The sequence below is a fragment of the Siniperca chuatsi genome, linkage group LG9 (assembly GCF_020085105.1).
Source record: "Siniperca chuatsi isolate FFG_IHB_CAS linkage group LG9, ASM2008510v1, whole genome shotgun sequence".
In the NCBI taxonomy this organism is placed as follows: domain Eukaryota; kingdom Metazoa; phylum Chordata; class Actinopteri; order Centrarchiformes; family Sinipercidae; genus Siniperca; species Siniperca chuatsi.
The window spans coordinates 1,498,349-1,513,444 of NC_058050.1; the positions used below are offsets into that span (position 1 = coordinate 1,498,349).

Consider the following 15,096-nt stretch of genomic DNA (forward strand, 5'->3'; position numbering starts at 1 on the left):
AATAAATGGTCTTTAAGAGAAGCTTCACATCAGGCTCAACAGTACACCTGTGCATCACTGCAGCAAGGTGAGAAGTTACATCACTAGATGTCAGCGAACAAGATTGTCAGGGGCTGTTAAGTTAAGTTATTTTATTTTAAGGCCTTCGATTCTCACTTCACTCATCGATAGTTGGTGTAACTGTCGAAACGTACTGTGATCTCAGATACGCGACAGAGTTGTTGTGCCGACACGTTGCATTAAATAAGTGACGGTACGCAGGTTTGAAATGTTGTCTAGCGTTTCGGTGCCGAAGGTCCAGTCTCAGGTCTCGTCAGCGGTTTTAAAAGACTCACCTGGTGGTCGTGGTCTTTCCCTCCATCTTCTGACTGTCCCAGACTTTAACGGTGCCGTCATTGGACGCCGTAGCAAAGATGGAGTGTTCGTCTGAGACTCTGATGCGGTTCACAGCAGCTTTGTGTTCATGGAGGTGGGCGACCAGCAGCCCTTTAGGGTGCCACCCTGAAACACACATTTACAGCTCTGTTGGCCTTAATGAGACAAGGTTCATGTATTTTGCCAGTTTCTGGGTGGAAACTGCTGCTGCTTCAGTACCTATAACCGTGAAACATGTTTCAATCTGAAAAAAACTGGACTTTCCCCAATTTCTAGTCTGATAAAGTGAGGCGTCCAGTCCACGTAGTGTTTCAGGTTTTCCGTTTGAACAGTGTTTGGTCTGAGAGGGAGACAGTAGAGAGAAAAAGACGTGAAGCCAAAACAGGCGGCCTTGAGTTTGTCTTTAAGGGTTTAATCATTTCAATCCAGAATCAAATAAGTGATTCTAATGTTTCCTCTCTCTAAACACTGGATCTGCCTGAATCCTGTCAGCATGAAACGAGGGTAATGTATGTTATGTGTCATGTGAGAGGTGAATACTAAAACAGCTCAGCTTTGATTTATGATTACCTTATTTAAGATAATGAATGATTTAAATGATGTGTATCCTACATGTGATGCAATAAAAATATTTGTTTCTTAACAAAATGTAACGTAAAGTGATTCCAGCAGTTTTAAACATATTTTGATGATTATCGTGAATCGCAATTATTTTGGCCGGAATGATAATCGTGACATGAAATCTTCGTCCCATGCCTACACTCAAGTATCGCTGACACTGGCCGACACCTCCACCAGTTAAAATGACAAAAACATCACTGGTGGCAGTTTATATCGGGTGTATTTAATTAACGTTAATTCTGTAACGACTAAAATTAAACTACTTGAAAAACAGCTGAAAGTTGAACCTGATTAGATTCAGACTCAATAAAAGGCTCTTGAACCCCCCCAACCCTACAAACTGGGAAGACAAACACAAACAAACGTGGACATCGTAAACAAGATGATAAAGAATCTTCTTGCATTAAAAAGTTTCTGATATGTTGATCGTCACTGATGTGCTGCTGTGATGGTCGATGACAACCAGTGTGTGCATGAGCAAGGCTAATGTTGACATTGTTACAGTCTGTATTTTGTTTTTTTTTGTCTGGCAGCAGGTTACAGAGTTTATTTATTTGTTTGTTGTTTAACGGGGACCGTGCACAGACAAACACCGTCACATACAGATGAGCGATGTAATGTACAGGAAGTGGAGCTACGCTGCAGCCTCCGTCCCTTTTTACATCTAGGTTGAAACAGCCGAACAAATCAGAATCAGAATAAAAACATCACGGCAGATAAAACAGACTGTGTACGTGTGTGTGTGTGTGTGTGTCTGTTACCAGGCGGAGGAGGTCGACTCTCCCACTCTGCGCTCTCCATCATCTGTTTGGCCATGCGCTCGGCGCTGCACTGCTCTCTCTTCTGCTGCACCAGCTGCTGCAGCTCCGCCTTGCAGGTGTTGATGCGGCGCTGGTAGGCGGGGCCGCTCGCCACCGACTGCAGGACGGGCACCGCCGGGGCCACGGCGCTCTTCCTGATCTGACTCGCCGGCCCGTCAGCAGCCTGCGCACAGGTCATTTTACTGACTGGTCAATAATCGTGTATTCACGTCATTAACAACAAATCAATCAAACATTTCGGAGCGACACTTTGATGAATGAGCGTGTCCGAGCGTGTTCATCAGTTCATTAGTTTCAGGTTTTACTTGGAAACTTGGGATAATTCAAGTTTTCCAGGTCTCCCAGTTGGTTCTCTTCTATCTGAAAAAACTGCAGAAATAAACATAAAAAAAACTGGAAAACTTAAAGTTTCCTATTTTAATTTTTATAATGTTGCGTTATTAACATTGGCTAGCTATCTGTTAGATCAAAACAGACTTTCATACTAAAAAGATCACTCTACACATTCAGCTTGGAAACATAAACCCTAAATTCTATTTGTTTTTACGTGTTTTCATCTGTGACAGCAATTCCTTGAATAATGCTTGAACTTAATCTCTTTAATATTTCACTTAATAACACTTTAGTTTGGATGTTGTTCTGCGTACAAAAAGCAACAATTTAGTAACGATGCCAATAAACACAAAACCGATCATCTTGAAAGCTAAAAACCCGATTTCAAGCAGAGCAAACTGAACGAAAGTGTGGAAACTTGGCCCAGATTCAGACTACAGTTTAGTCTTTGATGTGTCTGAAGGTGAGATGAAGACGTTCAGCGTGGCAGGAAATAAGATGCATGTGTATCTGTGCCCTCTGCCAAAGAAATAAAGCCGACTGAACACAAACACTTCAGAGTAATAAGTCAGACATTCACTAACAGCTTGTAACTGGATCAACGCTGCAGAAGAGCCAAACGTCTTACTGCTGTCAGGAAATTTAATCCCAGTAATGATAAAAAATGTTTTTCTAAAACTATAGTATGTGCTGAGACACAATAATTTACCTCAAATCAGATCTATCATCCAGAACAACTTACTCGAGAACAAATCAACTCTAAAAGCAGAACTCAAAGCTCAGGGAATTAAAGATGAAGTGAAGACATTTATCAAGAGACTCCCTCCTACTTAACAGAAGTGTAGGAGTAACTTTTAGGAGCAGACAAGGATTGGATCTCATCTCCCTTTTTCTTTGTGATATGTTACCATATTCTGCAAAAGCATATGAATCCTCCAAACATAAAGAAGGATGAAATTAAAAGGAAATTAAAAGGAAATTGGCTGGAAAAAAAAAAAAAAAAGAGCATGAAGTAAAGTGTGCAGCTCTTAGCAGAGGTACCTTAGATAAAATGTATGATAAGGGAATTAGTTCCACATTGCCAAGTGCAGACAAAAGAAATGCATGGAAACAGATTGCAAACAAAATAAATGCCAGTTTTATTCATTTGCACCTTCGGGAATGTGAAAAAACTTGTGCTACATCCTATTGTTTACAGGAAGGGCCAGAGCTGCCTCTGTTTCCTGAGGAGGCTGAGGTCCTTCAACATCTGCCGGACAATGCTGAGGATGTTTTATGAGTCTGTGGTGGCCGGTGCTGTCCTGTATGCTGTTGCATGCTGGGGCAGCAGGCTGAGGGTAGCGGACGCCAACAGACTCAACAAACTGATCCGTAAGGCCGGTGACATTGTGGGGGTGGAGCTGGACTCTCTGGCGGTGGTGTCAGAGAGGAGGATGCTGGGTAAACTAGACGCCATCTTGGACAGCGTCTCCCACCCGCTCCATGACGCGCTGGTCAAACAAAGGAGCGCCTTCAGCGGAAGACTCATCCCCCCACAATGCACCACAGAGCGCCACAGGAAGTCACTCCTGCCTGTGGCCATCAGACTCTTTAACTCCTCCCTCTAAGTGTCAGTCTGTATGACCCGAAGTCACTAAACTGGATATTGAGCATTACATCTCCGCCATAATTAATAATAATTGTGCAATATTATGTGTACTACTCCCGTGCAATATTAGTTTTCCCTTGTTAGTTTTTCTTATTTATTGTTACTGATATTATATACCTCTATTACTCTCGACAGTACATGCACCTCCGCTTATTAATATTATTTATTACATAATTAGTTACAGTGTATTTTATACTGTACTTCATCATCAACCAGTAAACCCACTTGGTACTCGACACTTAGTTTATCTTGTACTTATACCGACATGATACATAATTTATTTCTGACCTGTTTTATAGTGTATCATATCGTTTGCTAGTACTTTCTCCTGTGTGCACTGACGTAAAGGCGAGCTGCTGTAACAAAGAGTTTCCCTACGGGGATCAATAAAGTATTTCTGATTCTGATTCTGATTTCTGATTAATAGTGAGTCTGGAGATAACAGCTTACAAGAAAGCAGCAGCTGCAACTGGCGAGCAGTAAAACGAACATAGTGCTTCAGATAACAGTGTGTGATCGCCTCTGTGGGCATCTATGACGTCTCTGCTGCTCTTAACCAACTTCAGAGACCTCTGAAGCTCTAACATTGAGAAATGATGAGCCAATTAATCGATCAGTCCATAAAATTAACCGGAAACCATTTTGATAATCAGTTAATCGTTGGGGTAATATTTTAAGCAAAACTGCCAAACATTCTCAAATGTGAGGATTTGATGCTTTTCTTAGTTTTATATGATTGTAAACTGAATATATTTGTTCTGGACTGTTTGAGGAGATAAAACAAGACGTCACGATGAGTATTTGTCACTATTTTCTGACATTTTATAGAAAAGATGAGTAATTTTAATTGATTTACGTTTCTTTTTTTCCTGATTTGTATGTGCAAAAGACAGGTGAGTGGGATAGCTTGGTTTGGGGAGCCTCATCTAAGCAGACTGCACTTTGTTTTATGTTATGACTTTTAGATTTTAGAAATTGTTTTTGCTATTATTTTACAAGGATAATCTCTTTGAGATCAGAAACTCTCCTTCTCAAGAAAAGTCCTAACCGAAACGGCTAAGTATTAACACATTTATGGTAATAAAACCCTTTTGGAAAACAGTGTTGGAGTGAATGTGCCTCTGGTTATACAGCACCAGACCCAGACATACCTGATTGCTGTAAACATCAATAAATCTCAACCACACATGCACCAGATGCAGCATCAGAGCGGTGGTGTTACCGTGGTGGGCTGGGCGGAGGGCGGCTCCTGAGATCCAAACATGCTCTTCCACTCCTCGTTCATCGTCGAGTCCTGCTTTGTGTGCTTCCTCGCTGCAGGAACAAACAACAGGTACAGAAAACTTTCTCATGCCACAGTGAACTAACAAGACTATAAATGTTTGGCAAAATGTTTCTTTGGCACCGCCACAAGCTCAACAGATGTGGTGGTTACATTTACTGGATTTCTGGATCTTGTAGACTGTAATGGAAATGTTTGGGGTTTTTTTTCTGTCATTAAAAAAAAGGAGGAAATAATAAAATTGTGTGAGATATTGTCTCATTTCCAATTAAAACACATTCAACAAGTCAACGTTTTGTAATTTAGGAATAGAGTGAAATTATAAACATGGACTGACATCTGTGCAAATGTGAGACAGGGGAATTCCTCACTTTAATATCATATTTTAACACTAATTGTAACAAAAATACAATTCTAAGACTCAACAGACTCATCCGATGAACATTTCTTTGCAGTGTGGAGTGAGTCAGAGGACTGTCAGGTACTTGGAGAACACAGAGAGAGAGATTAATGTGGGAGATTAGAGAGGGGAGTTTCCTCCAGGCTCTATTACTCTGCCGACTTACAGAAAAACATCTGGAGCCAGAGATCGTTGTTCTCTGGTCATGCTGAAATTCAAAGGCTCAGCACCGACAGGAGATGGTAACAATCTGTCCTGCTCTGCAGAAGCTTTAATAATGAATACTGGGTTTATCTACAAATACCACAATAACAACCTTTGTATTTATGTTTACTGCGTCAACTGGAGAAACAGGACACAACAGAATAAAGGCATATTAACCCTGATGGAAAATAATAACTGAGGTTAGTTAAAAATGGGTGCTTTTGTAAATGTCAAACAACCCAGTTATTGAAATTAGAAACACCGTGAGGATGCAAAGGTTAGCTCTTATAAACAAATACAGATTTGTAACAGAGTTAGACTCTGGAGTTTAAATTTAGGCCACATGTTAAGACTTTAAAGGCAACATGAAACAGCTCTGAGATCAGAATTTTCTTCTGTGGTTTGAAACTTCTGAAACTTTTAGACGACAGGAGGAGGTCGACCCAGCATCTGCCACACGTGACTGGATGGGACTTTCACATATAAGCACAAGATTAAGTCTTAAAACTGAATTTTGATTTGAAAATTTGTGAAAATGCATTTGTTGACAGGATTTCGGCGTACGACCAGATGTTAGATCAGGAAGCAGGAACACGAGGAAACAACATGGAAGACGGCCATTGAACGGTTTGTTACTTTCACAGCAAGCGTGCGTTATCACTTCAAACTAAATCACATGAAACAATATACCGGCTGCTGCAGCGATGGACTCTGTGAAATGAATAGAAACAACATTGTAACATGAAACAGAGAGGAAGCAGATCGACTCTGGTTTGCACTTGTTTGTAGTTTAAGTGTCGCGAGACGAACGCGGCAGCTAACAGGAAGTCAGATGACTAGACATGTGAATACTTAGCTTTATAACATGACAGTTGTTCACCTTTGAAACAAAGTGACATCTAGTCTGGACTCTTTAAAATAATCCTTAGATGGCTTTTTATTCAATTCCATTTCTGTGAGCGAACAAAATAACAATTAGCTTAAACGTGAATTATGATTTGTTACTGATTACCATATTTCTCTTTCAAGACAGGGACAGGTAACGTTTCAGGCTTTAACGCTGAACAAGACTGTATTAAAAATGTAAGCGGTATAAAAGGTAGGAAACAAGTGCTGAATCAGCATCAAAACGCACATATATAAAAATCTGAGAACTAGTTTTACTTACTTAGAAGATTCCTATCATATTCCTAAAGCACCTTATAGTAAATCTGGTAGGTTTAGTAACTTTTCAGTGAGCTCACCGTACTTTGCAGTCTTGTATGTAATTTCTAATGTCACTATATTATTTTAGAATATTCCTATAATATTTCTCGGCCATCAGTGTAGTTTTTACTCCTCATGACTAAAATAAAGGGCACGTCTGATGTCAGAAGGAAAAATTGCACTTTTGTGAGAATAATATTGGTTTTATTAAGCTTCAGGACAAACAAGCCAGTGGTGCTTCATCACACAGCAAGAGGCCACATATTTAATGAGGAAGGTGACCGTTTAAACTGTTTAATCTATGAGATGAGATGTGTCAGGTGTGTGATTCAGCTCAGCAGGTGACCGATTGATTGATCGCTTAATGAGTTTGAGTTTTGCTGGGAAAAGCTGAGAGCTAACAGCTCGGTCGGTCACAATCAGGAGGATGTGATTGATGCAGGCGTAAATGACCCTGGTGGTCTATTAAAAAAATACATGTGCCCCATGAAAAAATAAACCGTTTTCTTCTTTCCTGACTAACATCCTCCTTACAGATGTGCAGCAGAATTCACTCTGCAGTAAAAGTTTAGAGAGGACTGAAAGAAAAAAGAAATTCTCACTTTGATAGATTCATTTACGAATGAAACACAAAGCTCCAGTTATATGCGGCTGAACATCTGTACCGGATGTTACTGGATCAGCAGGTCCTGCGTGACCTGAGCAGCCTTCTGGGTTCGTGTTTCTGGATTTCACGTCTCAGATTTTTAACCTTTTGTCTGAATAACCTTGTAGCGACTGTAAAACTCTCTCTGAGCCTTCTGAATTTCTTAACATGCTAAAAATGAAGATCTGCTGCATTAAATATATCGGTTTTAAACCGTAAACTTAGACCTGGTTATTGTGACTTTGCCATCATTCCTGTCGGCTCCATCAACATTTTATTCACTAAGTTAATGTTTTCACTTCAAACTGGTTTATATAATCTGGTTAAACTGGAAATTCTCTTTAAATCCTGTCTGACAGTTCGTCTGGTGGGACTTCAGTCCCATCAGAGATCAGCCATGAATTAAATAAAAAGACTTAATAAAATGTTACCTTAACTATTATTTTCATTATTGATTATTCTACCGATTATATTTTTTATTTATTTATTAGTTAAAGGGTCGGTTAGATCGTTTTTTTTTTTTTTTTAATGTTCAGGTTTTCAGATATCTGTCTGCGATTTCTGCCTTCATCACAATACAACGGAGGTGAAAGGAACTTTGTCTGTGCTGCTCACAGAAATGTCCTGGTTACTCTTGATAACGCACAGACAACACTGTGAACAGCTTTCATTACTTTATACTGAAGAAACAGCCCCTACTAGAACTGTTGACAGTGTGTTTTACCTAAAAAAAAAAAATAACCCTAGTAGACGTGAAGTTAGAAAACATATATTTTTTGTAATTTAGGTGAACCAGCACTTTAATCACAGTGCCATCTCACAAATCGTAGATAAAAAAGATTAAATGATAAGAAGATGTTGAAGGAGCACTCCATCGATTTTACACATCGTCACGCTCCGCTGTGAAGCTGGGGCTAATGGGAGAGAGGACTTCCTGTGATTTCTCATAAAATAAAATAAAACCTTAGCGAGCAGGTTACATCGCTGCCTCAGGAAAATGCATAGATTTCTGTCGAATAAGGATCCAGTGTTTTTGGAGTTTGACCCATACGAGGGACTGAAAGTCACGATATCGTCAGTTAGCTTCTGCTGCTACTTTATGGAAGTGCAACACGAAATACAACGATGTGAAAGAAAACACTGACTGCAGGTTTACAGGGAGTTTAGATAGAGCTAAAACAGTCAAACTTACGTATATGAAACCTTCTGAAACCCCCTTTAGATCAACTCAAGATCAAACTCAAAAAAAGCTGATGAAAAGTGTGTGTAAATACTGCGTCATAATGTCGATTACCTCTCTTGTCCTCTGCCTCAGCCTTGGGTTTAACCAGGTCGACCTGGCGGCCGGTGATGCCGAGCGTTGCCAGGTCGATGACGCCGGTCTGGGCCGCCTCCCCCAGGTGACTCTGCTCACCCATGTTGGCTTTGGCCTTGTTGGATTTCAGCATGAAGTCTTTGAGCGCCAGCAGCTTGTCCTCCTCCGCCTCGATCATCCCCTGCACAACAGAGGACACCAAACAGAGTGAACGCAGAGGTTAGGATTCGGCCAGAGGCGACAGCTAGAAGATGGATTAGCTTTCATCGAGTTTGGCCAACAGTATGTGAGGTTTCTTCTGGTCATCGAATACCAAACCAACAATAAATATATCAACTATCACAGCCTCATGTAGCTCCGCTGTCCAGAAACTAAAACACATCAGCGAGCCGCTCTGCTGCACTGGGTGACATGTTCCTTCATCACCATGAACACACACACCGTCCTGCTGCCCCAAACACTCACTACAGCACCACATGTGGATTCATCCGCCGCTGGAAATAGTCCCCAACAGATGCTCTGTTTCCTCCTGTTAGTCTGATAGAAAAAGCAGCAGCTGTTTGAGGAAACTACTGAGCCCTTTTAAACAGGAAACTATCTGTGAGGTGTTTTTAAAGATTTACGTCTTCAGCAGGAACCAATGGGCTCGGAGCTGAGAGCCACAGACAGGAAGTCAGACGGTACTGCGAGACGGAGCGACACGTTGTTGGTTTGGGTCTGCTGCACATGGGGTGTGTTAAGAATAAGATAAATATAGAATAACATCAGACTGATCCTTTAAGTAATTTTTAAGTATCTTTCCATGGACCTAAATATTGTGTTTTTTCTGTTATTCTAAGTTTTCCTGCATCATTACAGTCACTAACCTGCAGTGTTGTTGTCTGGCGCCTTGAGTGTCATAATGTCCTGGATTACTGTATTGGCCGGTATTAATATTAAAAATTTTTCTCAAATCTGACGCTTGAAGATTCACTCTATAATTTCGTTTAAGCACATAACCACAAAAGTTTCTTCAAGCTCAGTGTTGAATTTCAATATGGAGCCTGAGTGGTATATTGGCATGGAAGACATTTTTAGCTCATTGCAGGAAACATATATTGTATGTAGTGTGAGTATATTTAAAAGCTGTTGTAATATTGTATGTTTGGTATTTATGGTCATTTACATTACTCTTGTACATTTCTGTATTCGCTAGGAGAGAATATTGTATTTGGTAAAACCTGTTGAAGATGAAGGTAATGTTGTTTTGTAAACCCTGTATCTAATAATCTCTAAGTCACATGACCGTTTGATGGACTGTATATGAGGAAACCTGCTGAAAAGCCTTTGGTGAATAAAGCGTGGAGACCATTTCTTAATTTTGATGGAATTTTTAACAAAAATGTATATTTTTTATGTTAAATGTTAAAAAACAAATAGGAATTTATTTACTGTTATCAGTGTTTTATATTTTTGGGGGGCATTTTATACCTTTATTATAGAGTTGACAGGAAATGAACGGGAGAGATCAGGGATGGCATGCAACAAAGGGTGCACTGTAGGACTCGAACCAGGGACCCCTACCCTACTAGGGTGCACTGTTACCTGATTTTTTAAACTTTTAAATCCAGTATCGGTCAAGTTCTGATTCGAAACCATGAACAGTGATCGGTGGAGAAAATCTGGGGCTTGGATGCTTTAACAAATTCGATCGGGAAATCTTCAAAAGCACAATTCTACTGTGAGCTTCATTTCCTGCATCCGGCATTCCTGTTTCCCATTACTGCAAACACTGATGTGAAAGTGTTTCAATATATATTATACGATCCTGCCAGGAAATCAGAGGGCAACAAGAATCCTTCTCAGGGTCTGTTTGACCTCTGTGCAGAATAAAATACCCAATTTGTATCAACTGTGTAGATAAATTGAATCTGTGCTCCATGTGCGAATAAAGCTGATATTTCTCAACAGACGTCACACACAGACAAGGTCCTGGTCTGTGAAAGCTGTTTGTGTGGTTGCACAATGTTTCACAGAAATGTGGTTTTTCCGCAGAATATTAAGACTAACTCTCTGAACTCACTGAATCTGGCCGCCTGCGAGCCGCTCTGCTTTCCAGATGGAGCGTTTTCAAGAACTACTAACCGTCATCTAAACGCTCTGCCCCCAGTGAGCGCCTTTTCATTTTATCTGGATTCAGTTTAAACTTTTTAAGCCAGCATGTGTTTATGAAACACGGAACCGGCAGTGTAATGCACACTATAAAAACGTCTATGTTCGTGTGCAGATTAAAATGTCCCTGCAGGCTACAGAAAATAATTTTATTCAGACGTTCTACAGAAACCCGTGTGGTTTAATTCTGAAGAACTCCTTCAAGGTTCTTCGGAGACCGCAGACCTTCACCTGATCAAAGTGATGCTGAGGAAAAATGTATGTGGGAGTCTGAGTGAGAGATAACGCAGAGGTCTGGATGACCGGTGTGTTTAAATCTCTGGTTCCTCCTCTGTTACCTCCGTCTTGAGTGCTGTCCTCCCTCAGAGCCTCACTTTTTTGAAAAACATCAAACAGCAGGGGTTTCTTTGAATATGTGTTTTTTTCCTCTCTTGTTCAGATCAGACACTCAGAGGTGCTAACGGTAGAGGCCAGGATACACGTAGACACATCCGGGCTGTAGGTGAAGTAGACAAGCCGCCATCGCTGCAGTACACCTGCGTATAACACTGTATGCAAAGGATTTCACTTTTTGGGCACTTTTGCCAAGAAAACCGTCCAGTGGATCATGTAGAACCGGTTCTATGTTGAAAATAAACTCATCACATGCCATTAAAATAAAGGTTATAATCTAGAAAACTTCTCAACGCAATTTACTCCACTTTCAACAGGCGGCTGGGTGTCTTTTCTGCTCTGTTATCAGCTCCTCTAACAACAAAAGCCTCTGCTCCTTGAAATCAAGTTTACTTTCAGAAATCTCATGTTTCTGAGCGGCTTGCCGACACAGAACCGACCAGGCCCGAGCGATCTGGTCACACAGGGCCGATGGCGAGCAGCCTCCCCGCTGAGCCCTTGCTAGCTTGCTAGCTTCCTGGCCGAAATTCCACTTTTACAGCATCGTGTGTTTCAGATTTTTATTACATTTTCTTCTAATTATGATGCAAGAAATCTTGGAGTCCGATGATTTAAATAATAAGCTAGCCAATAATAATAATAATAATAATAATAATAATAATATCTGCTGGATTTAATGAGCTCCTCCATGCAGCACTTTCACATCCGGACTGTGGAGGTCGGACAGAAGCACTATGCTCATGTTATTTATTGCCATGCTATATTTAGTGCTTCGAGACTGAACAACTTCCATGTTCACCTGTCGGAGGGGGCGACTGCAGACCACGATTAACCCAAAACATCTCTGCTTCCACTGCCAGGGTGTTCAGTTCCACCTGAACAACACATAAACCAGCTGCCGGGTTCGTCAGTAGGACCAGCTTGAGTCGCGATGACTCTTGGTATGCTTTAATAAAGGTTCAGTTTGCGTCCAACAAAGCAGTTCGTACGACGTACCGCGTCTTGAGTGTTTGTTCTGGATGTCCACAGTAAAAAGCCTCCTCCTCCTGCATCCCACTGCCCCCCCGAACAAGTCTGTGTGCGTCTTCTGTTGTCTGGAGGAGACCGTTCCTCCTCGAAGACATTCACGGCGTTGCAGTCGGCTTGTTAAACTCAAGTTTGAGAGAGAGGTTCAAACTCAATCACTGTGTAAAGTGTGTGTGGTTGTAGATTTCAAATAAAGTGTTGGACGCAGGGTTTCGGCTGTAATCAGACGATCTGCACTACGTTCCTTTATGCGTCTTTCTTTTCATGAAGAACATGCCAGTTTCTGGTTAGAAACTTCTTTCTTTCACTTATTTGTGAACTGCTTACATGGGCCTCTGTAGTTAAATATTTCTCTGTATGTCAGTATGTGTTATGTTACATCAAATAAAATTTGAAAATTTTAACATTTTCTATTCACCCAAATGAATCCGGTCAAATATGTTAAAACCACCTGTGAACATTTAATGCCAGTTTTCTGTCAGTCTGCACATGAAATAGCTACAGACGTACTTATGTAGACAAAAACTAAATAATATATAAGCTAATCAAATGAAAGACTACAAACGCTTAATATTACTTGTCATCGAAACAATAAGTGCAAACTTGACTCAGTGTTTTTCTTTCTTCACCACAAAAGTCCAGTAATTATCTTGCACCAGAAATGACAATGTGAATAATCTTTTAATAAACATTCACTATTTTTCTCGTAACTGACTCCCACCGAGCACGACTCTCCTCCCTCAGTTCAGGAGGTTTAAATTTTGGAGTGCTGTTGATTTATTCCACTTTCTCACTTACAGAATCAAAGAAACTAATCTGAAACAGGACTGTGTGAAATGTATTTTCTGTATATATATTTTACAACAGACGAGGCTTTTTAAAGTGATTCAACACAAAAGAAACCACAAAGATTTATTGCGGCACTTTGATATAAAAAGTATCTTCTCTAACTATTTAGATAATTAAACACAGTCCGTGCACAGAAACCCTATAAGTGAAGGACAACAACACTACACAATGTCCAACGTCCTAAATGCCATGAAAAAAAGGAAGAAGTGTTACTGAACAAAAAGTTTAAAAAATCTGAGGACCATTTATAAAATGATCTGCCAAATAAAAGTGAGAGTGGAGTCTATTGCCCGACAGATACTGATATCCATATTTGGGAGTTTAAGAGATCCAATAACAATACGTCAGCAGATTTTTAACATACACAAACAAGGTTTTTTTTTAGGAATTGGGACCAAGATACTGAGCGGGACGTTTTAGAGTTGAAACACCAAACTGTCAAGAAGAGCGACGCTGTTTCTAAAGTACCTGATGTGCATTTCTGTACTGACATTTCTTGTTACTTACTGGCCAGCATATACACCAATACAATATATCTGCAATAAGCTAATATCGGCTGATATGTTATCAGGGTTACGCACGAGACTATTTCTTAGCAAAGAGCAGTGACTTCCTGTAATTTTCGGAATTCACTGTCACTGTCGTTGCCAGGCAGCCAGCGGAGACTGTGCACAACGCCAGGTGTGCGTTGGCGGCGGCGTGTTGTTTCAGGAACAGGTGAGACAATGAAATACAATCCAGGAAGTCCAGCTTGAGTAACACATGCATGAGCATGAAGGTTCATTAAAAACCAGAACACTGCACGGCAGTTTATAATAAACAGATTCAAATGTTCAAATGTTATCATTTAAATTAATGAGGGGGCCTGCATTTTTTCAGTAATCTCTTATCTGTTCAGAAACGTGGTGGAAAGTCGTTCCCAGAGGAGCGGAGCTGCAGTGGCAGATTAATTATCGAACGGTGTCGCGATCACGTTACACTATCACATGACAGGAATGTTCGAGTTTCCACCTACTCTTGGCCACGTAGCAGATGTGCGTTTCTTGTATTATTTATTGTGTATTTTTACAAGTAAGTTATGTAAAAAATATTTTATGAAAGAATAAAACCAAATCAATAAAAACGGAAAGGTGATTTGTTTATAATGTACAATCTGATTAAGAAATAAATCGCTTTTATGCTTTTTTTTTCCTCTTTTCATAATTTCTCCTCCTTGTGTTGGTTCTGTGTTGTTGTTTTTTTTAATAACATAATTAAGATGGCATTTTGACCTTGACACACTCAGAAAGAGTGAACTATTATTGCTGATTTTTTTTTTTTTTTTTTACACATCAACAGAGAGTCTGGAAACAACCTGGGGATTTGAGGAAATGGGGAAATTTGGCTGGGTTAAATAAAGAGCAAATAACACGAATGAAAGATTTCCGAGCAGATGCTTCATGCTGCTCTGAGGTCTGTTCTTTACAGCACTGCAAGCGGATGACAAACAGGATTAATCAAAACAACATGGAGGAAGCCTGCACGCACCAAAACAACAACACACAGACACCCCCACCCGCCATTTCAGATCACTCATGACACCAAAACAAAGTTCAAAGTGTAGGAAATCTGGGCCACGAATGGAAAAGTGTTTGCGAGTGTGAGTGTGAGTGTGTGCATGTAGACGTCTGTTGTTGGATGATAACTTGAACAACAGGCTAAAAGGCTAAAACGCGGTATTCACCGCCCCCTCTGGTTGAAAGTCCGTTGCACCTCTGACCACAGCAGTAGCACTGATCACACCCTGAGCACTCGCCTACTTCACTGCAGCATCGTGAGAACTTAAA

The 15,096-nt window shown here is 40.4% G+C and overlaps 1 protein-coding gene across 5 annotated transcripts in view; it reads right to left on the minus strand.

Moving 5' to 3' along the window:
• Nucleotides 1-15,096, minus strand: part of pik3r4 (phosphoinositide-3-kinase, regulatory subunit 4) — a 34,938-nt gene that overhangs the window by 7,944 nt on the left and 11,898 nt on the right. For 4 of the 5 annotated variants that reach the window (XM_044206882.1, XM_044206881.1, XM_044206883.1 and 1 more), the window contains exons 11-15: nt 8,831-9,032; nt 6,375-6,395; nt 5,021-5,112; nt 1,758-1,980; nt 336-501 (exon numbers count right to left, since the gene is read on the minus strand). In XM_044206882.1, coding sequence (XP_044062817.1) covers nt 336-501; nt 1,758-1,980; nt 5,021-5,112; nt 6,375-6,395; nt 8,831-9,032 — 704 coding nt within the window. The remainder of the gene's footprint in view (nt 1-335; nt 502-1,757; nt 1,981-5,020; nt 5,113-6,374; nt 6,396-8,830; nt 9,033-15,096) is intronic. The other variant, XM_044206886.1, reaches the window with a different exon arrangement.